The 26919-nt window shown below is 37.4% G+C and overlaps 1 protein-coding gene across 1 annotated transcript; it reads right to left on the minus strand.

Moving 5' to 3' along the window:
- On the minus strand, window positions 1–26615 carry LOC104462209 (calcitonin gene-related peptide type 1 receptor-like). The gene is made up of 12 exons (XM_010074070.1): window positions 26565–26615; window positions 25724–25868; window positions 24179–24289; window positions 23116–23228; window positions 19943–20034; window positions 14294–14420; window positions 12581–12734; window positions 11283–11343; window positions 11097–11163; window positions 6646–6864; window positions 6235–6276; window positions 1–250 (listed from the first exon to the last, which is right to left on the minus strand). Exons 1-12 carry the CDS (start codon window positions 26613–26615, stop codon window positions 29–31), a joined length of 1404 nt encoding a protein of 467 aa, XP_010072372.1. The 3' UTR covers window positions 1–28.
- Window positions 26616–26919: the final 304 nt, after the last annotated feature.

Raw genomic sequence — 26919 nt, forward strand, 5'->3', positions numbered from 1 at the left:
ACACGGGCACATGTCGAGCTTTGGGGAGTCAGCCATACAGCTTCTCAGTTTTTAAAACGACACTCTCCATGTCGTGGTAGCCCTTCCCATTTAAATGTTCGCTGGTGCAGTCCTGATTGTAGCTGTAGCTTTGAACATCGCTGATCGTTGACACGGTGTAGGAAGCGGTGCGCATAGCGTCCGAGTGGCTGAAGCTGTGCTCGAATTGGATTTTGTACTGGTTCCAGTGTCTTCTCAAAACAGCTTGGACCTATGCCAGAAAACAAAAAGAAATGCTAATAAAACACTGGGAAAGGTATTATTGGACTTCAGTCTTTGACGAATGAGAGCCATAATAAATATGTCTAAGCTAATTAGGTAGTAAGGCCCAATAATCCTGGAAAATGGAGGTACCTACATGTGATGTGTCACATGAGATGTTCTGAAAGATTTACAATTTCAGTAGACATTATTCTTCAGCAAATCGGGTGTGAAATAATTCCATTTTACAACTGTAGTGTACCAGTTGCTCAGGAAAAGCACAGACTACAGGAGGAGCAGCAGCAACACAATTTTCTACTTTCTCCCCTGTGGACTTGAAGTCCAGCATGGACAGATGAGTTTTACAGGTGAAAAAGGTCATTTCTATTCACCCTTATATTCAAAAGGCCACATCCTCAGCAGCTGTAAGCGTTTACACTCTCAACAAACCATAATTGACTTCAGCTATGGTTTTGGCACAAGAAAGCCTTTCTTAAATTTTTGACCATACCTTAATCAAATTAATAGAAGGACAATTTTCCCAAACTCCATATTTCTACTGGGGTTAAAAATAAAGCTGAGAAAATAGCTGAAGGCCCCTGCTTATTTACATGTCTCTACCGAAAGGAAGTTATGTTTATTGTAGCCTTCCTCTCCTACAATCTGGTTAAACACCTGTGCATACTGCACTGATGAAGTGTCACATGCACGGAATTCACATGGAATTAGTTTTTCAGTGAAGATGCCAAGTGAGGAATGCTAAGAACAGTAATAGCTAGTGTTGTTGCTTTATCAAGAGGGTTTTTTGTTGTTCTTGTTAAAAAAACTGCCTACAGATCATGAATATTTAATTTTCTGTTCAACCAAACTTCGTACACAAATTATTCCTGCATTGACTGGCAAGGCACTGACGTTCAAGAAATGCTGGGGGGACGCAGACACTCACATTTATCCAGCAGTGCACCCCAAATCACAGTGTGAACCTCATTCACAAGCCTGACCTACATTTCACTTTGTTACGTACAAAAGAACCAAACAGTGAACAGGATTCCCCTGGTTAAATGTTGATATTGTGGGTAAATATTTTTAGGATTTTCCCTATGTCTTCAGGGGTTCTTTTGTGTTTGCTTTACATTTCCCTAACACAATGGCTTCTTTTGTCTAATTTTACTCTGGCTTTAATTATGAAAAAATAAAAATAAATAGAAGAAAATGGATGTAATGTTTAGACTTCCTGCAGTCTGGTATCAGAATGCTCTGTTTAAAGGAAAACAAAATATTTCTCAAAATCCTTACAAAGAAAATGTAAAAAGGGAAAACGTATCAACTGAGTAACATAAGAAATTAATATTTTAGGGCAAAGGACTCTTACTCTTCAGAAAACCCTTCCAAACCACTCAAAACATCTAAACACAAATCTACAAGCACTGAAGAGAAATCAAGTGTCTTAATACTTCTGAGTATCTGACCTCATAACTCTGCATACCAAAACTGTGTGTTTCTTCTGAGTATAAATGCAGTTCTTGTTTCATCACAGGAAGTTTTTGATTAATTAATTTGCATTGCATAGCAATATGTAGCCTTAAATCAATTTCCTGTAATCCCTCATAAAGTCAAGAGAAGAGGCATATTCAAAAATCCACCTTTTCCAAGAAGAAAGCTTGGAATTTATTTTTAAATCCTGTCAATCAATCTGTGCATTCACTCACTAAGCTCTGTTCAATTTGTTGTCCTTTCCATAGTCAATTACCTCCATCAGATCAGTGTTCTATCATGGACATACACACAAAAAAAAAATCACATATTGAACAATTGTCACTGTAGGCAACACAGACTTGAGATGGGAAAACACCAGCACCTGCAACTAAATGGTTTAACCAAGGTCAAAATTGTTCATTGGCAGAGCTGGGAAATAAAACTAGACTTGCCAAGTTGCAAAAAAGCCTTATACTCAGGTCCTCTCCAACCTTTCCTCCCGGTTGCTTCACTAACACTTGTTTGTTCATCTTATTTTCAACTGCTAATAATATTTGTAAACCAGGCCCTAAAGGACATCAGTTCCCAAAGCTCAAGAGCCACCAGTATCCCTGCAAGATAAGCACCTTCGGGCAACTTCTGGGGAGAACTCTGGCTGGCTGGCTTGCTCTCTGGCCAGCGACAGAGTAGTGCTTCCTGTGCGGGCAAACACCATTTCCTCTGTGCCTGCCCCCGTGCCCGTGTTCTCTCGGTGCATTTCTGACTAAGCCGTGTGTTTCTGGCATTCTTCCCAAGGCTTCTCTCTTACTGCTGAATCAGAACTTCACCTCTGTCCTACTGCACGTCTATTCTTGTAGGGTGTGACATCCTTTCAGTTGTTATCACTGTCCTTCAGTCTCCTCTAAACTGTCCAATCAATCATTTATAGAAGAAGATGGGAAAAATCAATGAGACAACTAATTTCCACCACTAGTAATACTCTGTTTAATAATACGTGTGTCTACCCATGAAGTCAAAACAGAACTTTTATCACTCAAAACTCTGAGCAGTTGCACAGAGCTGTAAATTCTGCTCAGGAGAGGCAGCACTTTGTGACTTTGTTACAAGAAAGGATATTAAGCAATACATTTAATTAAAGGTTGTAATAAATATAATTGTATTTCTCAGTCATTAATAGAGATGCTCCTTCCAGTCAGCTCTCTCACATATTGGTAGCTTGATGTTCAATCTAGCACAAATTAAACAGCTCAGTAGCCAACAAGGAGAAAAAAAACCCCACAACCCAAGCTCACCTATTGATAAAAGGATTGCATAATCCTGCAGACATGAGATCATAATCTTTACTGCAACATTTCTATAGACCAGTAGAAGGAACGAAAAAAAACCCAACCCCACAACCTTACATAGATAATGTAGGTCATTATTGTCACCTGCTGTTAATAGCTCAATAGGAATCTTTCTTGTCAGAGATCTGGGACAAGCTTCTCCGACTGCAGCCTGTCACCCAAAGGCTGCTCTAGGCCAACTCAGACTGGAAAACATGATAAGGTAGGGGAGAAGCATCTTACTCTGGGATGCTGGGACGTTATCAGAACATGAATGTCCTTAGGAAGCCCTGCCACAGAAGATAAAGATGAAGGGTTTGCACGTGCGCCCTTGTCTGCAGGAGGTTTGTGACAAACAGCTGCAGTACATGTTAGAACAGGATTTGACAGACCAGCCCTGGCTGCGCTGCTCAAGAAATTTGGAGATGTTCCTTGGCTACAGTCAGCAAGACATACTAGCTATTTTTCTGCTGTTTCTTAGTTTCTTTTCACTACAGCTCTCTGCTAGCAGACCACTTTTATTCCCTTTTTGGCCAGAAGTGGCCCACAAGCCCCCACTTGAACAGGGTTTGGCTCCTGATACTTGGTATGGAAAATATTAAAACATACAGTAGCCGTTGGGAAATGCTAAGACTTAGATGGAAAGAAATCAGTGCTTTTAGCATTTTTGATTGTTAATACCCCACTGGAAAATCTTTGCCCCATTGTCACTCAGAGAGTTGATTCCAATATCTGTATTCACCTTTAAACCACAGACTCGCTGCACACCAGCGTTAACACGACTCTGATGCCTGTCGTTTCGTACAGCCTCTAATGAGGTGTTGCTCTGACAGGTGGTGAGAAAGCAGCATCTCGTACACAACAGCTAAGCCGCAGTTGCAGGCTGTGTTCAGGCACTGTTGTGACAGCAGGAGACTGTGACGGCAGCAGAACACACGTGTGCTTGCAGGCTCACGTGCCAGAAGTAGAATTTCTTAGTAGACAAAGGAAATACTTTTTTTTTCTGCAGACTTTTTTCCTAACTACACTGTCATTCTCCCCATGGATTTCCTCACTGATGTAGTTGTTTACAAAGCAATAAATCCCTCCTTCAACAAGGTGTAATGACCAAAAAAAGTGAATAGTGGTCAGTGAAGCACTGAACCCAAAACTGGCTTAAGAAGCATAAATTTCCACTCTGTAGAGAGCAAATACACATGTATGTATGTTTACTGACAAAGTCAAGGCGTAGGGTCTAAAAATTAAATGCCTAAATTAATAAATATTAAAATGGCTAAGCCCCTCTTTTAACATTATTCTGCTTGTATATCCTGTTCAAGAATTGACTCATCTGTTGCCATTTTGAGGAGCTGTGGAACTGATCAGCCCATGGTGAATTTAGGGTGACTCAGGTTTGCTTTTCTTACACGGCAGAAAAGAGCACGTAAAAACTATGAGTTTGTAATAATGAAATATTAACAGATACAATTCTTACTGATTCTGTCATATTTTAAATTGAGGATTTAAGTAATAAAGTATCCTCATAAGATCCACAAGGATTGGAACGCTGAGCAGTGGACAATATTATTTCACAGAAACTTCAGAGATTTCAAGTTTCCCCCTCCCATTTTGCACTGGAGCAGAACAAATTCTCTGATTTTTTCCCAAAGATCTGTTTTTAGAAGGCAGTCTGAACTATAAAATTGAGAAGGGAAAAAAATGTGAAATACGAATGCTGAACATGGGCAAGTGATCAAATCAGATCCAGAACACTTAATGAAGTGTTCTGCTTTGGATCAAGTATATAATCAGGGAGTTGAACCTGCATCTACTTTGTGTTAAAACCAGATCAAAAGCACCGCCCCATGTCCACTAAACTGTGAGAAAGCCTCTCTTCATCATTTCTGCGTCCTTGGCAAAAAAGTCATTGAGACTCATATGTTTCTGGGGGGAATAAAATAAACCTTGTAACCCCATGGAAGTGTCACTGCAATTCAGCCAAGAGGAGGAAGGGCAATCTGCATGAATCAATTCTAGTATTAGCCAAATATTTACCTGTAAGTAAATATTACTGTCCAATAACATTACATAAGCACATAACATGATACAGCTATATAGCATCCGATACAAGAAACTAAGGGTTCAGTCACATGAAAAGATCTGGTTACTCCCACACATCTGCTTACAGCCATATACTGCAACTGCATTAAACGTAGAACAAACGAACAAATGAAAAGATGTGTAGGAATAAGTGCAGGATTGTAATTGTTCCTCTGCCAAAAGTGTTGGAAAAGTACCAGTTAGGTTTTTGGTGGGGTGATTTTCTTTATTTCTTTTAGGGTTGTTGTGATTTTTTGCAAGCAAGACCCGTATTACTGATTTTGTATAGATATTTTTCAGCTTTTCTACCCCTTTGATCTCTAACACGGTAAGGCCCCGTAAGCGTACTCTGTACAGCTCGGGGGCCAGAGTTTCTAGATGAAAGTCACTGTGTGCACTCCAGAGTTACAGGACCTTGATCTATTCAAGATAACAGCAGAACTTGTTAGCTTCTTTTTTACTGAAATATGGCACAATCCTCTAACGTAAGAATAAAGTTTGTTCATGGATGTTCCCTTAAAAGTGCACTTCTTATTCAACACAAATTTCTGACCCAAGCACAATGAACTATTAAGTTCTGATTCTTGGAATGGTATTTCTCAGCTGTGCCAAAAAACAGCTTTCCAAACTTCAGCCTAAAATTTTCCAAAAGACCTGCCATAACACCGCAGTGCCCCAGCACAGCAACACGTGCGCACTATGCCCTGATCCTGCTGCAGAAGGACCAACACAGTGATTCTCCCGGATAACAGGTGCCATGCAATTTCTGAGATAGGCAAATATGCCTTCTGGATATTGAATTACATCTTACTTTTATATTCATTAAGAATTTATATCAAAGTGACAAGTGTCTTCAATTCCTTATACAATCAAGACACATAGAAATTGCCGAGCACAGTCAGTCCTAAAGTACTCAGTGATGCCATGAATAATGGCATAGTCTTTCCCAAGCTCTGCTCTTAGCAGACAGATTTTTTTTAAAATTTTTTACCTGACAAATTTGATTTAGAAAACTTTAAAAAAATTATTTTAAAATTACTATCTCCTTAATTGCTGAAACAAACTAGAAATATATAAAAAAGTATTATAAATATATTAAAAGGTGTTACTCTACCTCTCCATTAAAGAAGCAGAAAATTGTAGCCACTAGCAGACCCTGTAAAAGAAACATAAAAAGATTCTGATTTATTTCACATGCATCAGGTTTTTCTTCAGGTTTGAGATAATTAGAGGTTTCTGATAAAATTCAGATACAGATAGCAAACAAAATGCAGGACAAATCTCAACTTAGTGAATTGTTTCTAAAAATACATTACTAAAAAGCACTGGGTCAGCTGTCTACCATGATATGTTGCTTTCCTTTAAGAAATAAGAATTCACCATCATGAGAAAGTAAAGTATTTTACAAGAATATTCCGTGAAGGTCTTTAAAAATTAACATCAACACCATCATTTCTCCTTTATTTGCTTCACATGCCAACTGCTATTTAGCTCAAGTTAGTAAAACCTGTGTACGGCTCCCTACCTGGTAATGCATGAGGATGTGCATGACATAGTCGTATACTTCCTCAGCGATCCGGCCCTCCGGTCGCCACGGGAACAGCACAAATTCGATGCCGAGGAGTGGAACAAGAATGAGGGTGGCTCTCACTGCTTTCATGTACAGGTTGGATTCTGCCTTGTGGGTGTCTTTCAGCTTGGTTATGAGAACACGAACAATGTTTAACAGGAAGAAAAGATTCACCTGTCAGAAAAGAAGATGACACTGAAGATAGTCTGAAAAATAATCCCACACACTGTTTGGTGATGTTAAGAATCAGAAACGCAACAAAACTCATACTATGTGGATAGCATTGTGATTGTACAATAAACATGAGTTAAAACTCTTTGAAAACACCTTTAAGTAACTGAGAGTGGGCTATAACATCTTCTACCCACAGCCATTCCTCTAACTTATTAAGCAAGTGGCCATTCAGATAACTGTAACAATCCACGCAGCTTCCTCTCTGCTGCCACAATGACAGTACACAGGTGAATGAATGGCTTGTCAACAACTGCCTAGAGACAAAAGCAGGGGCCAGGGGGGGGGGAAGCCAGCAGGCAGACAACTCCCTTCTAAAAAGATGAGGAACTCTCTCCTGGTCTGGGAGGAGGCCTCTGTCCTGCTGCAGGACAAGTGCAAACAAGGAAGCCATTTCAGACCATGTGTGTCACCATGTCCTCCACAGCCCTGGCAGAATTCTTTCATGTCACTGAAGGTTTTCACAATAAACAGCTGTGTATTGTTATAGCAACATAGCCCTTGACACATATGTGATGTTATTTTTATTCTACTTACATGCTATTTAAATCATTTTAACAGGAAATTGTTTTACATAGGAAACTACTGCATGAATTTCTTCTGGAAGTCTCCAGATACCTTTAAGCTTTGTTTAAGCAACCAAGGTCTTCTGATTCTTTCTCGAGGGATTTATTTAGATTTTATGCAGCCTACAATCTTCATCCAACTTCCTATAGTACATGTAGACAATTAGTCCTTCCTCCATTTCTAAATTTAATCCTTCTCACTTAAATCTACTAGTTCAACACCAACATGTCTCAAACACAGAGTTTCAGCCCTCTCGTGTTTTGGTAGCATGGCCAATTCCTTTAACACTGCCCTTGAGTGCTAACTGAAGATCGAAGTTGTAGCAGCTAGATGTAAAATACTAGCCAGCAAACTATTTCATTTACAACATGCTGAAATGCACTGAATTTTTCTAATTGTTCCACTTACCCTGAAAACCAAAAAGCTTAAAAATAAGCATGCAAAGAGTTTGAAAACAGGTATTAGGGCAACAGAAAAGATGAATGAGGCAAAGCAGAGGACCAAGAAGAGCAGTACGAGTGTCAATAAAAGTACGCAGCACCAATTTGTGATGAGTATCTCTTCCGTCACAAACACAGTGAGATCAGGATGAACTGAATTCTTAAAGATCTTGATTTTAGCAAGGTAGTGAGTAGATTACTTCTTCTGCTAAAAGAATCTGCATCTATAAAAGGCTGTCAGTCTAAGACACCAATACACAACATTATTATTGGGCAAAATAAACATCCCTCTAATATTATTTATATGAATAATGGCATAACTAAATCAAGATCTACTCTTTCAGTGGCATCAATGCAAACTAAATCGCTCATGCACTGCCATATCTGAAATCTCCACTGAAATTTGAAGTTCAGACCCATTGCTTTCCCCGCCCCCTCCATTTTGATCAGTATTTGTCTAGTGTAAAAACTAACATCACCCTTCTACTGTTTCATTCCCACACTATTTCTTTCATTGTGCTTGCTCCAGGCAAACATTTGCAATTAAATGGCCAACTGAAGACAATTCCAATCAAAATGCAACCTATGTCTGCTCCCATTTCCAGTTTCTTTGGCAGGGATCTGACCACAGTTATGTAATAACAGGGACTGTAAAAGCAGCATTATTGTTAACTTCATGTAATTGTAGGATTTTCAGTAGTGTACAAGAGGTAAATTCCCATTAGCTTCTGCCAATTCTCCCTGGCACCTACTCGACAGTCCTCTTCATCTTCTTTGAGATCTTGCAAGTAGAAACAGTGTCTTCTCCCTTATTATCTAATTTGCAGTTTAATATTATTGCTTAAACTAAAGCAGGTCATGCTTAGTAAAGTGTGAAAATTGTATCTGGCAAGCAAGCTGCTTAAGCAAATGAGGGTTCTGTTCACAAAGCCTAACAACATGCATTTCATCTTCTGGCTTTATCCCTGAGCTTGTCTCTTCTCAATTGACATATTACATTTTTTTTTGTTACCAGAAAGGTACTTTCACATCACAGGCAAGATGTGTAGTTGTGTTTAATCTTTGGTATTCCTACATGGTTTCCAGCTAAATGTATTGATTGTACTGAGGCAAGAAAAATGCAAGAGAAACACCTTCAGTTGGCTCATGAAAAATATAGGAATACCAAAGGTGTACATGTTTGTAAATTTCAAAGAGAATGGACACAGATTCTACCCAAACCAATTAGGCCTCCAATAAAATCAAAGGACATTCTTAACATTGCCTTGAGCAGAAAGACAACTTGACAGTTTGGGATGGATCCAGTACATTTGAACCAGTAGGCATCTTGCCACTGTTTTCAGTGTGACTTTGTGGAGGCCACTGCTGGGAAGGAGACAATGATCTTACATTTTAAAATGAGGTCACTTCACATGGAAGATGGTGTAGCCTCATAATTTTTACACAATTTTTCCTGTTGTTATTTAAGCAAGCTCTGACTAATATAAATTCTGTCTCAGCTTTAAAGAGCTTTACCTAAGTGAAGAGACATCTGGACAAAGGAAGTAACAACCCACAAGGCAATGCAGAATAGCAGCATACAGTTTCTGGGTGAAATACAGCACCACTGAAGTGAGCAAAAAAAAAATCCTATCCCTTTCTGTGAAAACAGGATTTCACCTTCTGTGTAAATTAGAGAGAAGAAAAGTTGAAAGGATTTGGAATTGGTTTTAAGTTTATAGATGAGAGCACTGGTTAAAGTGTCTTTACATTAACATTTATGTCAGACCTGACTAACGGGACAAGGGATTACCAGTAATAATTCATACCCCAAGGGCCAGGGATCTCAATAATTACATGGGGACTGCCTCTGACTTCCCATGCAGAGGACCTCAGGTGTGTTACGGTATCAACACAATCGTCAAAACATAAGTTCACCAGCTAATTTCACTGTGAATGAAAATGGGAGTCACAAGAACTGCAGGATTTATGCAATGGTCTTCAGAGAGGACTGCCAATACACAGAATGCCCTCCACAAATATTCATTAACAATTTAATGGAAGAGTAAGTTCATGTAGATCAGAAATGGAAATTATTTCCAAAAAGTTACTTAATGTTTTAATTCTTAATTAATTTCCTTGCATGAACTGAAAAGCCATAAGAAAAGTCAGCAGACATGTATACAATACCTTTGCCAGATCAGTTTGAAGTTTCTGTTACAACAAAAGATACAACTGTAATATATATAGCCAGCAGCTAATTCAGGTCACATATAGAATGCTTCTGCACTGCAGCACTCTCTGCATTATGCATTCATAGATATTAATTATGTAGATAGTTGTGTAAGTAGGTACATATGAGTATTTTCTTTTTTTTATGCACTTATTTCTATACTAACTCAATTTCATAGGTTAAATTCAGTCCTAGAGTAACTGAAGTACAACACTGCTTTTATACAGTGGAATCTTGAGGTACTTACCCAGATTTTAATGTCTTCAACAGCAAACATTTGCTTATTAGAGCTGACACTAACTTGGAGCGTACGACAGAACACTGTGCTCTAAGAGTTCACGAGGACTAACGAAGCAGAGGAGTTGCAATACCCCGGTGGCCAAAGCACACATTGCTAGATTAGTACCAGAAGAGTGGCAGTCACAGATACTTGCAGAACTGTTTCCACTGGTTCTTTCCCAAGTGCCTGCTCTAATTTCTCTCTATCCCATAGTGCCACCCACAGACAGTCCTGACCTTTAAGAGCCCTCTTTCTGAACCCCAGAGAGGTCCACTCTGGTAGCTGTCTGGCCACATTAGCACAGTGACACAATGGTGCTATAATAGGGTCAACCTGGCAAATGGCCTGGGCACTCTCAGCTAAAGAAAGCATTTGAACGTGGCCTTCCAGCACTCCAGGTAATATTTTGCCCTTCCTTGTCACTAACATTTAAGTGGAATGATAATCAACATTGCAAAACCTGAGTTTCTCAAAACCAGGGGTCAGGTCCTTAATAAGGCCACGACTTGTGTATCTGGTGCGACTAAGGCACCTACTGGGTTAAGTGAGAGTCTTGTGAATGACAGTGACCTCTAAATGTTAGTTTTAGGGTCTTACCAACTTATAAGCCCACGAAGAGCAGCCAGAAAACAAATGAGAAAAACATTAATAAAAATATTATCTGAAAAATGCTTACCAACAGAGCAGCACAAATAGGGCCATGGATGATGTACAGCAGATGAGTATCAGAGCTGATCCAACAACTAAAGAAAACAAACAGGAAAAGAAAAAAGCATTTGGCATTTTATTATCTGTTGTATTCATTTTTTTCCCCTTATAGAAAATATAACAGTTTTGCAAGACAAATTGAGATGCTACTTACTTGTCATTATAATATAAACTTCTAGCAACGGCATGTATGCAGGCAGGGATCAGTGGAAAACCTGGGAAGAAAAAACAATGTTTTCTTCATATATAAACCTGGTTAATGACTAAGTAAACTTGCATCTCTTGCAAGAATCTTCTGTATTTTCACCTCATCCAAACTATATACCTGCAGAGCAAATAAATAACAGGGGCCAATTCTGTTTCTGTTTTGTCAGATTTCCTTCTGAGGGGTGTAGGAAACCTTATTCCCACTGTCTTGCCAGGAATTAATATCAACACACAGAAAGAAGAGACAAATCAAATTATAACTTTTTAGAACACAACAAGCAATCTTCATTAACACAGATGTTTATCAGACTGCAATCTGCAATCACACTAAATAGATAAATAACATTAAAAAGGTAATTGTATATATGACCATAGTATGATTAACAGCGTTGATCATGTCTTCACTGATCCTTACTGGGTACTCAGAAAACAAGGTCACCTGCCAAACAAATTTGAAATTGGACTCTGGAAATCAGTCTGAATTCAAAAATATAAGAGAATAAACAAATTAGTTATCTAGGGTCCTTGACACTTTGGTGGTACCTAACTTTTAGAAACCACTGAGCACCTATGATCTTTTAACCATGTCTCAGTTGTGTCTCTGGTGGGACAGCTGGTGACCCAGGTACCAAGTCACATTTCAGCTGAATGTGCCGATACTCTGAAGTTGAGGAGAAAGTCCTCGCTTGCACTTTGCGAACATACTGTGGTGCATTATCTGAAATGACCAGGTTTGGCTTGTTAGTTTTGATACTGATATTACTTGAGATCTTCAGCTACAGCTATTCTGTATTTGCTTAGTGAACAATACAGGTCAAATGGAACTGCTGGAAAAATAAATCCTTGGCCATCTCTAACTCAGTTCTGACCCTCCACCCTAGACATGGCAAGACTTCTCTGAAAACAAACATTCATTCCTGAATAAACATCTTCTATGTGAGGAACAATGAATAATTACTTCTTAATGTCTTTTTTATAATAGGAGACTATTTTCTCTATACAAAGGAGGAGTCACTTCCTGACTCCAGAAATGCATAATCTCTCTTTCAGCAAAGATAGAGGTAGATACAACTTCCTACATTAACATTTCTAAGCCTGTTAAAACACTACAGACAAAGAAGAGGGGTGTGTCATCCTTGTTCAAAGCTACCAGCTCAGAGAAGCAAAGGGACAGATGTTCGAATTCTCATGAAAAGGAGTAAGAGATTGCATTGGCCTGAAAATACAGAACATGACATTGCATACCCCAGCCAAGAAGGTAATACCACATCAAGTGTTGTTTCTCAGCAAAAACAGCCACCACAATGAGAGTATGCAGGTAAATGCCTTCACACAGCATCCAAAAGTAATTGCAACCCATTAGGTACAGGTAGATGAACTGTGACACTTTGCAACTAACCTGCAGAAAAAAGCAGAGTACAATATAAATTTTTAAGTTGCAAAAATCCGAGAGTTTTATTTGCTAAATGGAAAAAAATACTGCTTGAGTCCAATGTTAATGTTTATTCTGTTTTTCACTACATTTTTTTTTCTTCATAGAATTCTCATGGAATTATAATTCCATACTTTATGGTGACAAAAAAGTTGGTAACTGAGTCTGTATTTTTATTATGCAAACATGAGGACCTCGAGATCGTTAAGCATGATGGCAGAAAGCTGTAATATTTTTCCTTATCGCAAACATTGCCACATTTGACCATTCCAATCAATAGGGAATCCTTAAATTATCTGATGGTAAACACACAAGAAAATGTACTTTGATGAGGGTAATCCCCCCTCAGTTTTACCAGTCACAACATATAACCACTCCAGAGAAGGATTTATATTTTTAAAATGCTTATGATACTTCCAATTTTAACCTAGTCACAACTGCACTTAGGGCCACTTGAGAACATGCATAGTGGATGCTGGACAGAAGACCTCTTCTTGTCATGTAGTTGTATAATTCAAAAGATATTCTTCATTCAAAATGTTATAACAGTGTGTAGACTATAATGTACGGTTGTGAAAAAGCGGCAATAGGTAACTTGCAGATTCAGACATGGTAGATCCCTTTTTTTTCCCTTCAGAAATTGCTGTGTTTGATTGATCTACTTCTGGCACTTGGCTTAAAACAAATCAAAAATCAATATTGTTCTACCATGTTCTGCTACCTAACTCACTTAGAGATGATTACTAGCAGCTACCTCAAGCCTATTTTCCAGCACTTTGATGAGCTTTTGCAGAAGAAAGAGAATTTATCTTTTTACTTGATTCAGCTTCTGGAGTTTTGCCCTAACTTTCACGGAATTTAAATTTATATTCCAGGTCCAAATAAAAATAAAGCCATAGTTAGGGATTTGTTTGCTTATGTATTTCATTTTCAGGCTCTTCTGTTGCTATAACTCCGAGCCTTTTGGGAGAGGCTACTGATTCACACTTACCCCAGTATCATCAGGAAATGAGAGATAACAAATCAGACCCAAATGGATTACTTTTTATTTTGCTTTTTACTTTTGGAATCTAAGGGTCAGCTTTCACAAAAAAAAAAAAAAAAAAAAAAATCTTCTAATTTCAAGATGGCAAAATTAAAGCTGACATCCAAAATACACTCCAAAGTTTTTTTTACTGCCCTTCCTTGGTGAATTCAACTGTCATAACCTCACTGACATCATCTAGAATAGGCTACTTTCTTCCAGTTGTTTCAGTGCAAAAGTGATTTGTACTAATTCAGAAAAGCAGTACAGTATGTGCTGACTCTTAAAAGTGTTTTTACTATTTTGAAACCTCAAATGTGAAATGGCCAGATCATTGTCAGACATCGGTGGTACTATGTGACATGGATACACTGTTACTGAACATTTTAACCTCACTATATACAATGTTTCATCAAGTGTTCATGTCTCAATTTATCTCTTCTGTGTTGCTGAACTTTTTCACATACAAATCAACAAGGCTGCCAAATACACTTTTACTTACTGGATTAGTTGCAACTAACTCCTGATTGTTGGCAACCGCAGTCAGTGAAATTATTGTTACAACAGAATTGCAAACAAAAGAGAAAAATAGATTTTTATGCAGAGTAATCCTTTGGCAACTCAAGCTCCTAGAAAACAGAAACAAGAACAAATGAATACACGAGGGGACAACTATGTGTACTCGGGGAAAACTCAGAAATTTTGAAATACTAGGCTTCTTTGTTTTATTAAGAAGTCTTACATTAACCCTTTCTTCAGCTCCAGTGCAAATTTAGTAGAATGATGTGAAAGGTAACACCCTTCCCAAGACTCATTTTTTTTTGGACAACAGGAGGCAAAGCAAGCACATTCAGGTCCAATATGTGTACAATGAAGGACCTGCTCTGTAGTGGTTATCTAAAAATGATTTGACTAGAAATAACATAACATGTTTCAGAAGATTTATACCTTTTTTTGGTTAGTACCTGAAGAATTTCCAATTAAACTATCACACCTGAGCTTGAAGAAGCTGTCTTACCCTACGTTTCCATTTACTCAAACCTGTTAAGATTTTTTTGAGGCTAATTCTTTTACTCACATTCTTGTAATTTTTATTCCTTAGTCCTATAGCTAGAGAAATACCCAAATAAGTAAAATAACGCAAATCCTACCTTGACTTCTGCATATGACTAAGTATATAGAATACAATTATAAAAATGTAATATATAACTGCATTTAATTGTGTTACTTTTCAAGGTTTGCTTTTAATCTGGCAATAAGATTAAAGGGAAAAATATCTTTTGAAGGGTTTTCTTTTTTAAAAAACATAGGTTCAATAATATTAAATACTCAAAGTTGAACAGAGTTGTGGCAAATTTCTGTTTATCTGCTATTCTAGAGAAAAGTCTAACTTAGTATCCTTCCAAGAGGTAGGAGTGCTTCTCATTCAAGCTTTTCCAAAGAAATTCCGCTCTACATACAAACACAAAAGAAGATAGAAAGCCTATACGGCTATATATTCAGATCACTGGGATATTCAGGCCTAATGCTCAAAAAGCCAGTAACATCCATTTTGTTAAGAAAGCAGATGGTCAGTTGACAAAGGTGGGTAAAATCCTTTCAGATTTAAGGTGGGGGTGTGCAGCACATCTGACCAAGCTCCAGACTGACTCGATCAGAGTCATCCAGGATGTCAGCACCGGCAGTCAGGAACACAGCATGGTTTTGCAGGGTAAGCGTTGCACAGAGAAACATCTCACCCACACAGAGAAGTGATAGAGACTGTGGTACTGAGGTCACTCGCAGGAAACACTCTGGTTACTGCAGAGAAAGCATCTACTGAAGCCTGTGCTGTAAAGACTCTGGCCTTTATAACCGCACCTACCTACCTACCTCCATATTTTACAGCCAGCAATATGGAGTGCAGTTGATTGAAAAAATGAAATTACTAACTGGAAGAGGAAAATCTATCACTTAGACATGCAACTGCTCTTCACTGTTAGAGAAATCAGAAATACATTGACAAGGTCAGCAGGGGACAAAACTAAATTGTCACACAGTGGAAAAAAAAATAAATAAAGTTTTCTAGTCTTTTCAAATAGCATGCCTGGGAAGAAAAGATGAAGTACAGACATTGGTGATTCAATTTTAATTTGAGAGGGCAGGAGGGAAAAGAACTTTATGTTTAACAGAGAAATGCAAATATGCAATAATCACCGAAGCTGGCAAAGTATATCGAAATCTGTTGAGACAGTGATAGATGAAACAAGAAACGACATGGCCCCACTGAACAAGAGACAGAAAAGACTGGCTGGAGAGGAGACTGCACTTCTTGGTTCCATTCTTTGCAACTGTCACAAGAGCATGTGAAGCACGCCATAGATACATGGAGTAAGTTACCAGGTTCAGATGTGCACAGAGCAATACCATGAACCAGGCAGAGTTTCTGCAATTCAAAACTGGAGCCCTGAAACAGTCTAAGCCTCATGTCACTAAATGCAGGGGAAGGAAATCACTCTAGAAACCAGTGCTGCCAGGCACAAACCTCTGGTTGCCAAGCATTACTTGCCAGCAGAAAACAGAAAAGAAGAAGTGTCCAAAATACAGAACACAGCTTTGGATAAGAATTTAAAAGTACATTCCATCAGGCTTTTTAAATTTTAATTTTTTTCTTTCTTTGATTTTAAGCTTTTTTAATTTTATTATTTCTTTGATTTTAATGTCCAAAACACATAAAGCTTTGATTGCTATAATACGCTGGGTTTATGTTCTTTGAATATATATTTTTAATTTTTTTTACTTATAGGGTTTATATATGAAAAGAGAAGCAACACAAGATTCCAGCTAAGGGCTTTGTGTAAACAAGTCCTGAAGAACTCTGGAATTCTGTTTGCTTATTGTTAAGATTCAAGGCAGAGGCAAGGAAAAGCACGTACAGCTAATGGGGCCATCTCTCAGGGTCATCCAGCAGCTGTTCCTGTTGAATATTCACACACACCCATCCACACCCTCCTCCACCCATGCATAAAAGGATTGAAAGGATCAACCGTCAAGAAACAAAAAAGCAAGACTGATGACATTCAGAAACAAAAACGGCTTTTGGTAATAAAAGGATTTTTTTCCTAAGCTTCCCCACCCTCCCTCTTCTGTTACCCTTCCTATATTCCTTTTCTGACTGTTTTTCTTAGTGACATAACATCCTTTAATCACTTAATTCTCATAATTATGATCTAAAAACATTTTAATGACCTACCCTTGGATTAAACCAGGGTTAAATAAAAACAGACTTCCTGATAAATTATCTATTTCCCTTCCTATTTTACTCCTGGATGTCTTGAGCATTAGGGAAAAATTAATTTCTCCAATATTTCTCCAGCAGAAAAAAAGGTAACATTTTCAAAAGGCCCCTGATGTGTTTGACATGTAAGTCTTTAAGGTATTCAAATCCTGCAAAATTCAACCAGTGAGATCGACATATGCACCTAAAGGGAATTATCCATCCAGCTGAAACTAACTTAAATTGACTTTGGAACCCCCCACCTCTCTATCAATCTATCATCCAGTTGTTTGCCCACTCTTCAAGCGTAGTATTGCTGTCCTCTGTGACTGCTGTCAGGTGATTTGACATGATGCTGGATCAACAACCTCTTTATTTCAGGTGGAGGTTGGTTTTGGTTTGGTTTTTTTTTAATTTTTTGTTTGGGGTTGGGAAGACATCTTTCAAATTATAGCTGCCCTTTCTCCAAATTCACTGTTCTTTTACGTTTTCTCTTGCCTTGTTTTTCTTTATGAAAACCATACAACTATTTTAAGACAAGATTTATAATAAACATAGGCCTGATTTAAGTATGTAACAGAACAAGAGAAAGTAGAGCCACTGCAAGAAGTTACTTGTGTATGTCATAGATGAATTTTCAGAGAGGAAGATCAGAGTTCCAAGTTTATCACTCATTTTATGCTATTAAACCAAGAACTCCAATCCACTTGGGGAACACAAGTCACAAACTGGACAAGTATTTCAAATGAGACAATTTTCTGAAGCAAAACCAGAACTTCAAATGAGAAAAAAATGCACAAAACCCTTTTAATCTTGAAAAGTTGAAGACATTTGAAAAAAACCCGTCATTTTTCCTATGGAGAAAAGTACCACCTTTCTTTTCAAACCTAAAGACATTCTAATGGTCAGCGATCCAGCAAATGTTGTCTGGAAACTATCAATCGACTAACAGAAGAAATTCTTTGGAAATGTTACCAAATTCAAAGGCACCCCCACACAATAGCAAAAAAAAAAAAAAGACCACCTGTTAGAGCTATGAATAATTATACAAGCTTCAGCTGATACATAATACATCCTGGTATTAATCTAGATCCTTAAATACCCTTCTGGTACTAAAAATACTTTAGAGGAACTGTACATCCCAAGAGAACAGCTTGTAGAGGACTTTCTTTAGCTTCCTTTAAATTTTGTAATTTCCTTTTATATCCCAACATAACCACAGTGTAGAAATTGTGGTTTGTGGGTCTGGATTAATTCCATGTGGTTCTTTGAGGAGAGATGATCCCTCTGCCAGAGGGAGAAAAAAGTTCCCTAGAGAGTTAGATAAACTTGACACAGTTATAAGAGCAGCAAAGCAGATCACCTGCTTTTGCAGTAAGTGCCACAAGCCAAGATGTAATTGGCTTGGTTTTCATATTATAGTACGGAAAAATCATCCTTTACTGTCTCTGAACTTTTAAAATCATATTGTATTCCAGTTCTTTTCGTTTTCTCCCAAGAAGTCTATGTCAAAGCATTTTTCCTGCCACATTAGGTATTTTAGTCTGTTAAACTTTTTGTGACACTTATAGCAACAGTATAACCCTTTTGTATGCAAAAGCAAACTTCTTATAAGGACTCAATTTCCTATGTTGATTTTGTGGAGTGAAAGTGAATTTGAAAATGGTAAGTGTCATTTCTACAGGTCGTATGCAAATAAATTGATTAAAAAACCAAAAATGTTTTGGGTTTGACCTCGTGCAAAGAAGTCAGCCAGAAGCTGAAAAGTCATCTTCAATACTGGATTTCATAAAGAGAGGCTACAGAGTTGAAACCCTCTGGTTTGTTGGGGATTTGTGGAAATGTCCCAGAACCATGTGTATCTAAGTTAGAAACACTGTAGGTAGCCACATGTGACTAAATAGGATAATTTATTTTATCAGATATCTGCTACCCCTACCTAATGAAAGTCCAGAGCATGAGAAAAGCGAAATCTGAGCTAGCCCCACAGTTTGTGGTGTATGTGCTATTCATATTTAAATGTTACAAAAAAATAAAAGATGGAGTGAGAGAGTAGGATACAGTGGTAAAAAGCAGGTAAGACAGTAGAGTGGATCTATATTATCCAATTAAAAATGATGCAGAAATTATTAAACTAGTGCCAGTTAACAAGAAAAGGCCACACTATGCATTTGCCTCTCTCAGTTCTGCTCGTGTGGCAACACTCCTGGTTTCTTCACCTTTCTACTAAGCCTCATCAAATTCTTAAAAAAAAAAAAGTCTTTCACAAAAAGAAAAGGAAGTTCACAAAACATGAAGTAGACTAATTTTAAAAGACCTGTGCATTATATTACAAGTTGTGACACTGGTGATACACTGCTCAAACTTTCTTTCAAGAAGGTAAGACAATAACTGTTAGTCAATGGATATGACATAACTGCCATAGACATAATGTGGTGAATAAAAAACCAGGATTATTTTTATTATTCCCACTCCTACTGCAGCTCTTAGCCTTGCTTTCTTCACAGTTTTCCACATTTTGTGGCTACCTACTTTGGAATGTTACTGTACCTATCATATGTCATCAGTATTACGGTTTCCATTTGCTCTTTATTTTGGTTGGCATGTCCATGCTGTAATTTATTAATTAGAAAACCCCACAAACCTGAAACAAACAAAAATTTTCCCATTTTCAATACATTCCACACTTTTGGTTTGCAGATTTGGGATTTTAAGTTTCTGAGAAAAGAAATCTAAAATTTTTTTACAATATAATGTTCAACGCCAAACTAATATACTGACTGTCTTCACCTTCTTGCTCTATCTAATTTCATTGGGATGTCTGGTTTCAAAGCATTGAAGCTAGCATTGTTGCAACCACTGATATTTGGGATGAAGGATTTTAAATATACTTACTTAAAATAAAAGAATATGCCGAGAGAAATCAGAAGTGATGCAATTGAAAGACCATGTCCGATGATGGCCAAGTAATACAAATTCAGCGCAGTCTGCAACACAAGAACAAAACCAAGCACCTGTGATGCATACAGAACTATTGCTGATAAAGCACATATGTATACATCTCTTCTGCATATAAAGTGACTGTAATAGGATTAAGAATATATAAATATTACAGATAATGATGAGTCAAGTCCAGAATCCTGCAAACTGACATGTTACTAAAATCTCTTTCTGTATGGCGCACAACACATTTGTTGAAACCATCACTAGGACGTACCTCTTATCAGTTAAAACATTAGGTTTCTACTCTATACTGCTGTTATTTCTGAGTATTTACATAAATCTGGCTATTGATGCTACTGCACTGGCTACATTCCTGTCTGAGGCTTGATTCATCTATTGACACAACTCTTAGTAAAACATGTGCCTCCTATATTAACTTATGTGTTTTTTTCCTCATAGAAAGTTTTTTTATCATTTAAAGATACTTCCTGCAAAACAAGCCATGATTAAGATATTGGTAATTTAGTTTTCATTCGGCATTTAAGGAAGGGTGTGAAAAAAATTAACAATGATTCAAAACCAGTGAAGACTAAACAGTCATGTTAAATGAGCCAACAGACAAATTATAGAATTATGAAAAGCTGGGTAGACAGAAAAGGTAAAAACGAGGAACTAGTAAATTAATATTTGGAATATATACCATGTTATCATTAATTCTTTGAATTAATAAACATATTCCAGTAGTAACAAACCCCTGCTTTCAGTCATGGATTCTGCCTCACAAAATTTCTCTTGTTGCATTAAATGTAAGATAATAATTTTGCATATAAGGAAATGAAGATTTTCAGGTTGAACCTTATACTATCACAATAAAGCACAACTATCTGGATTCTATGGGAAAAATTAGGGCATACGTACAAATGCTCATATACTCCAAACTGTATGTATCTTCTGAACTTATTATTCCAATTTAAGATAGACTAACTACAGCCTGCTACATATATTGACTTTTGAAATAACATAAAAATATTCCAGGTAAAGCATTAAGGTTATAAGATGAGAAAAGGGTGCTTCTTTGTACATGCTAGAATTTTTCAAATTATAATTATTTTTTAAAATGAGATAACTTTTTTTTTTTTTTTTAAAAAAGCAATGCAGTATGTTTAAGTGAAACTTTCATAAAAATTTGTAAGAGAGAAAAAACAAGGGTTACCCCTGAAACACTAAAGCTTGGCTACATACAGATAATGACACCCTTTCTATGACAGGTCCAGGTCTGGTATCACCACCTCACTCAGAGACCCATTTAGGCAAATGAGCACATTAAGGATTTAGCAGGTTTCTGCCCAATTTAGAACTGGCACAAAACAGCAGTACAGCAGGGACTGCTGATGAGGGCAGTAACAATAAGAATTGAACAACGAACAACAGTCACATTGAATGTGCATTATCTAACCTGCCTTCCGAGCAACATGAAAGGATAATGTCACACAGAACTGTAGCAAGCAGTAAGGCTTTCTCCAGAGCTATTATTCCACTTAAACAATAGCTTCTGATGCATGACAGAGTTGAAATATGCTGGCATAACAGCCTGAGGGAAACTAGCTCATTATTCATAAAGAAGGACTTGCCTGCATCTGCTCCTGTCTGAATAATATTCTGTTTCCAGCCAAATATTAGCAAGAATCAATGAATTACAGCATCTCTGCTAGTAGAATTAACTGCCATTAATGTATTCAATGTCTCTGATGATTTCAGAAAAAGAAATACAAAAGTGTCTTATTATCACCTGTTATCACCTTTTCTCAGTGTGGTTTCTAGGCAAATACCCTGAAGCACTCTGACAGCAATGATGCAGGCAGTTAGGATCTCTACTGGATGTCAGTATTCTTGACACAATCTGCCACGATTGAGCTCTTTTCTGTGAGGTCCACATTAATTTACAGTCTGTCCTGACCTGCATTTTCTATTCATATTTCCTAGGCATTTATAGTTTCAATTTGCTGCTGCTTTCTATGACTGAACGTTTCATAAAGAATACTCGTAGATATACAGCGGGGAGGGGGCAAAATATGCATTTGCCCATTATATCCTCACATATCACAGAGTATCTCAGAAAGAGGGCATTTGGAGGTTTACTGCTTGCCTTTTTTTTTTTTTTTTTTTTTTTTTTTCCCATAAGTCTGTCAAGGGATGGGCATCTTCAAGATAAACGGAAATCTATAAAAATACCATCTATACAGATACCCACGTGGGTATGTGTGTGCATGGAGTCCACCTTTGATATATAGAAAACAATTCTCATGAAGTATTTTGCTGCCTGGCCTGAGATAATTTTGGATGCTTGCAAAATTTCACTTAAATAAAGCCAAAGCATAGGTTTCCCATTTGTGTGAGCAGCTTAGTATCTGAGAAACTTAAAAAATGGCACTTATGACCCAGGACACAAGATATACAGAGGAAAAACACAGGAAAAATAAACCCTATGTAACACTTCTCATCATTTACTTCCCTTTGGCCTCTGAAGATCCTGTGGTGAATCCACTCAACTACAGCTTACCTACACCTTTGCATAAAAGAAAAGATCAGCTTGGAGAAAAGCCAAACATCCAAATTCTACTTAAAGATGCCTTGAAGATGCATTAACCCCAAGTAAAACTTTATGCACCTGCTGAAAATCTCTGTCACTATGAGTTAGTTGGATAAACCCGTGCACGCAGCACATCTTCCAGAGATGTGCAAACCTGCAGTTCTGCAGAGCTTGGGCCCTACTTCAAAATTACAGAGCAAAATGTAAAGCTCTGCTCTTACAAGGCATACAGTTTGCTTACAAGTAGATGACTGGGGCTGACCTAGACAAGTACTAGTACCTCCATATTTAAAATACCCATAAACAAAAATATGGTCATATTATTCAAGTAGCTGAAATAACCTGTAAAAGACAAAGCAGATTAGTTGGAGTCTTTTGAGTCTGTTTTGCACAATTAATCCTTTTTATTCAACATGCTTTCTTCTTTTTGCATTTTGATGTTGCATCAACTCTGCCACCATTCTAGTTTTGAAACTTGTGAAATTTTTCAGATTAGTTTCTTGACACTGGTAACATGCATCCATTTCTTTCCTACCTTCACTTTTTCATGCGTATAGATATTACACTGGGTATAGTTTGTCCACGTCCTGTTGCTTTCTGGGTGTCTAAACCAATTCCCACTTGGATCACAGATCTTCGTCACTTTTTCTACAGTCAGTCAAAGTAGATAGAAAGAAAAACAAAAGAAAACCAAAAGAAAGCACAACAGTCAGCACTGAAGTTCTACTTCCTGATTCCTAGTTTTTAATGAAGAAAGACTGGCAAACAAATGACAGCTTTATTAGTACGACTAGAGAGACACTGCTTGTTACTATAAATTCTGAGAAACCAGAGACCATTGCTTTTGCTTGGCAAAGGCAACTGATGATGTGTTTTTCTTAAGAAAACAAATAGATTTCCCTCCTCCAATTGAGTAAGTATCAAAATATATCAAACTGACTGTTAGAGAACTACCAGATGAAGTGACAAGAAATATTCAAATGGCTTAACATCCAAGATCTAAACTGAAGTCTGATATCCTACCACTGTAAATTAGGATTGGACAAGCAGGAAAACATCAATAGAGAAACTGCTCAAGAACCGAACTGGAAAACTTCTGAGACCACGTAATGATTTCTATCATCAAATAGAGAGAGGCATGAAAGGACCCTGGGAAATACCCAATGCAGCAGAAAGAGACGAGAGTGGAAGTCTATGACATTTTCCATATGCTCACAGATGCCAAGCTTAGCCTACAGAAATAGGAAAAGATTCACTTGTAGGATAAACTTGTTGACTTCAACTGCTAAATTGGGGTAAAACTATAAGTCATGTTTCTGCTTTTCTGTCAGAGAGAAAAGCTGAGCCCTAAGAGGAAAAAACTGTGATCTAACTTCAGTTTCTATTTCCTAATCTACAGAATCCCTCAAGGACATATTTCAGAAGAGAAAATAAGTAACTTGTCAGTCTTCTATGTGATAAAGCGAAAATGCAAATAATGGCTTTGGAGTTACTCAAATTCTGGAGCATTAGTGACTTGAGTGGAGCAGGAAGCATCAAGCACCCAAAACCTCATCTTATTAAGAAATATGTTGATGCAGAAGCCCACACACACTTACCTGATGGGTTGAAATCCTGAAAGTAGTCAGGACAACGCTGTACTGACACAGTTCCGGCAGCAACATCACTCCAGCACAACCAGCCATCCCATGTCCTGTTACAGTAAGGACCTGCAAACAAGTAGAGACCTGATAATGAAATAACAACCCTTCTTTCACAATAGTCTTTAAAAAGTAAGATGTGAGACTGCATAAAGTAAGTTTCTCACTTGCAGCAAAGAGGAAAAAAAAACCAGAAATGTGAGATTTAACAGTAGTTAATTAAAACTCCATTTAATAGTAGTTCCCTATATGTACATTTCTTTGCACACATTTTAAAATCCATCATGGTTCACCTTGAAACTGTCTACATCTCCAGTTTACAAACCTCAGATATAGAGCACAGTAGGCAAAACAAACTAAACCAGTTCAGATCAAATAATGCACATTAATAAAGAGCCTTAAGCTTGGAAAGACCATTTTAGTGAATTTATTTACATTTTGGATGTACACCAAGCCTATACATACATTTACTAGTTCATTGAAAACACAGTGGTATCCCAGAAGCCATTAGAAAGCCTGGCTGGGAGGCAGCTCCTCTGCCTCAGGCAGAGATGAGCCCACAGTGGTCAGCATGGACAGACAATTCTACAGGTGCTCCAGGGACAGAGTCCCTCAAGAGCCTGTTTCTACGTCTTATTGCACTTACATCTGAAATAAACCTCCCTTGAGAATGAGCTAGGATTTTACAGACAAATCTTTTCCCAAAAGGCATGCAGAATGACTGACCCTCTCTACAAGTTTCAACGTGTTTTTAGCATCTTCCTTCAGTTTTCTTTTTAAGACTTTATAATGCTCCCCCATCTCAAAGGCTGCCAAACATCACATAATTCTTCCTCTTCTCATCTGCAGATTTTCCAGTTTGTCCAGATCATTCTGAAGCTGTGATACCCGAGGCTGGACATAAGCTTACACTGTCATACTCTTATCCATTTCTGACTTCCAGACAGTCAGTTCCTCCAAAGAATCATTTCAGAAGATAACAAAGCTCATCGTAAAGAATGCAATTACCTCTTCTTGCCTCAAAAGCCATTAAAAGTTTCCAGAAGTTATAAAGTCAGAACAGTGAATACAACAACAGGTAGACTTACTGAGGTCAGCTCTGAATAAGTTACCTGAAACAGCATTAATGACACTAACACAACCCTTAGAATAATGAAATTACATGCATCGAGATTCTTGCAATTTTTAAAGGCAGGTGTGAGCAGGGAGACAGAGGTATTATAAGAGCATGAATAATTTTTTCATCTGGATATCTATTTAAATTAAGATTTTCTTATCTCATCAGAAATAAAAGCTTTGTGTTATATAAGAAGTAGAACTATGGGCAGGCAATATATTACTTTATCTTCATGAATCCCAAAGTGATGCTTCTATAAAGTTGTACAAATACAGTCACAGCCTGAAAAATGATTGCTATCAAGACAAGAAATGAAACCTAAAATACTGTGATCGTATCTGTTGACCATTTGTCTTTGTAAAACCTTATAAGAAAATAACTTCTACCTTCTTTCCTATGAATAGGATCTTGCATAATTTTCTGGTAGCATTCATACTGTGCTGTCATAATTTTATTCCGTGTAACACTCAGTTGAGTGAAGTCCTCCGTCATATTCTGATGCCCTTCAGATGGTATAGCAGCGGCAAAAAACTGAAAGGAAAAAAACTTTTTTTTTAGCTAGTAATGTACAGACTCCAATATAAACGTCTTAAACTTCAATCTTTTTAAATATTATATTTTAGATATTATTTTACTGAAGGAAAATAATCTTCAAAACTTATTACTGACAACATGATTTTGTGTTTTCCTGGTTGATTTAGCAATTCTTCTTACTACTGCATCTTGACAAATATTTCCTGAACGAGCATGAGGGATTAACAATCTACAAGATTTGTAAATATTAATGGAAAAATGCATAGAAAGCACTGAGACAGTCAAAAGCATATAAACAGCTTTTGCAAAATTCAGTAAAATGATGTATCAAAGTTGCATTGGTCTAAAAGGCATTCGAATCAGGACCCTTTATGAAAAGAGACTTTCCAGACACTGTATGCATGGAAGCTTTTGGCTTGTTTAGAACTATTTGGTTTCTTGATAGTCTTGTGAAGGATATGCCGGGGTCCGCAGTGTGAAGGATATGCTGGGTTCAGCATAGGTAAATACTACTTCTGTTCCTTTACCACAGTCATTAAAAGGAGAACAGAAGGTAGATGAAGATCTTGCTGTGCAGAAACTACATTTGAACACAAGATCAGTTGTTTCTGCATTTCCATATTAATAATTTCTATGGTGTTCTGTACAGACTTGTTAAAACTGGAAGTGATTTTAAAAATTCATAAGACTCACCATAGTAACCGATAAGAAGAACAGCAAAAATGTGATCCAGATTTTTGTCATCTTTATATCCAGCACAGTGAATTTTATATTGTCGTTGAAGGAACGCAAACTGCAATGCAAAAAAAGTAGGAAGAAATTTAGTAATTCATTAAAGCCAAAACTGATAAAAGACTTCGTATTTTCTTTCTGAATTAAAACAAATTAAGGGAGGTCTTCTCAATTTTTATTCATGCCTAGTGACACCATGTGATATACAAGGAGATGGTACAATATGATGTGAAAAAAAACTGCACTCAATTCACCAGCAGCAAATTCCAGCAGCAGGGTTCTTCCTGCACGACCTCCTCCCTTGCCTCAACTGATG

Source organism: Pterocles gutturalis, unplaced genomic scaffold (genome assembly GCF_000699245.1).
Source record: "Pterocles gutturalis isolate BGI_N339 unplaced genomic scaffold, ASM69924v1 scaffold4452, whole genome shotgun sequence".
In the NCBI taxonomy this organism is placed as follows: Eukaryota; Metazoa; Chordata; class Aves; order Pterocliformes; family Pteroclidae; genus Pterocles; species Pterocles gutturalis.

What these genes read in the sequence shown, in the direction of transcription:
- LOC104462209 (XM_010074070.1), bottom strand. Translation starts at nt 26,615, where the DNA reads ATGACAAAAATCTGGATCACATTTTTGCTGTTCTTCTTATCGGTTACT. An exon ending in AGTTTATATTATAATGACAA is followed by an intron (nt 11,164 to 11,282) that starts GTAAGTAGCATC and finishes TGTTTTCTTTAG; the next exon opens with TTGTTGGATCAGCTCTGATA. An exon ending in TCTGCTTCTTTAATGGAGAG is followed by an intron (nt 251 to 6,234) that starts GTAGAGTAACAC and finishes TTTCTGGCATAG; the next exon opens with GTCCAAGCTGTTTTGAGAAG.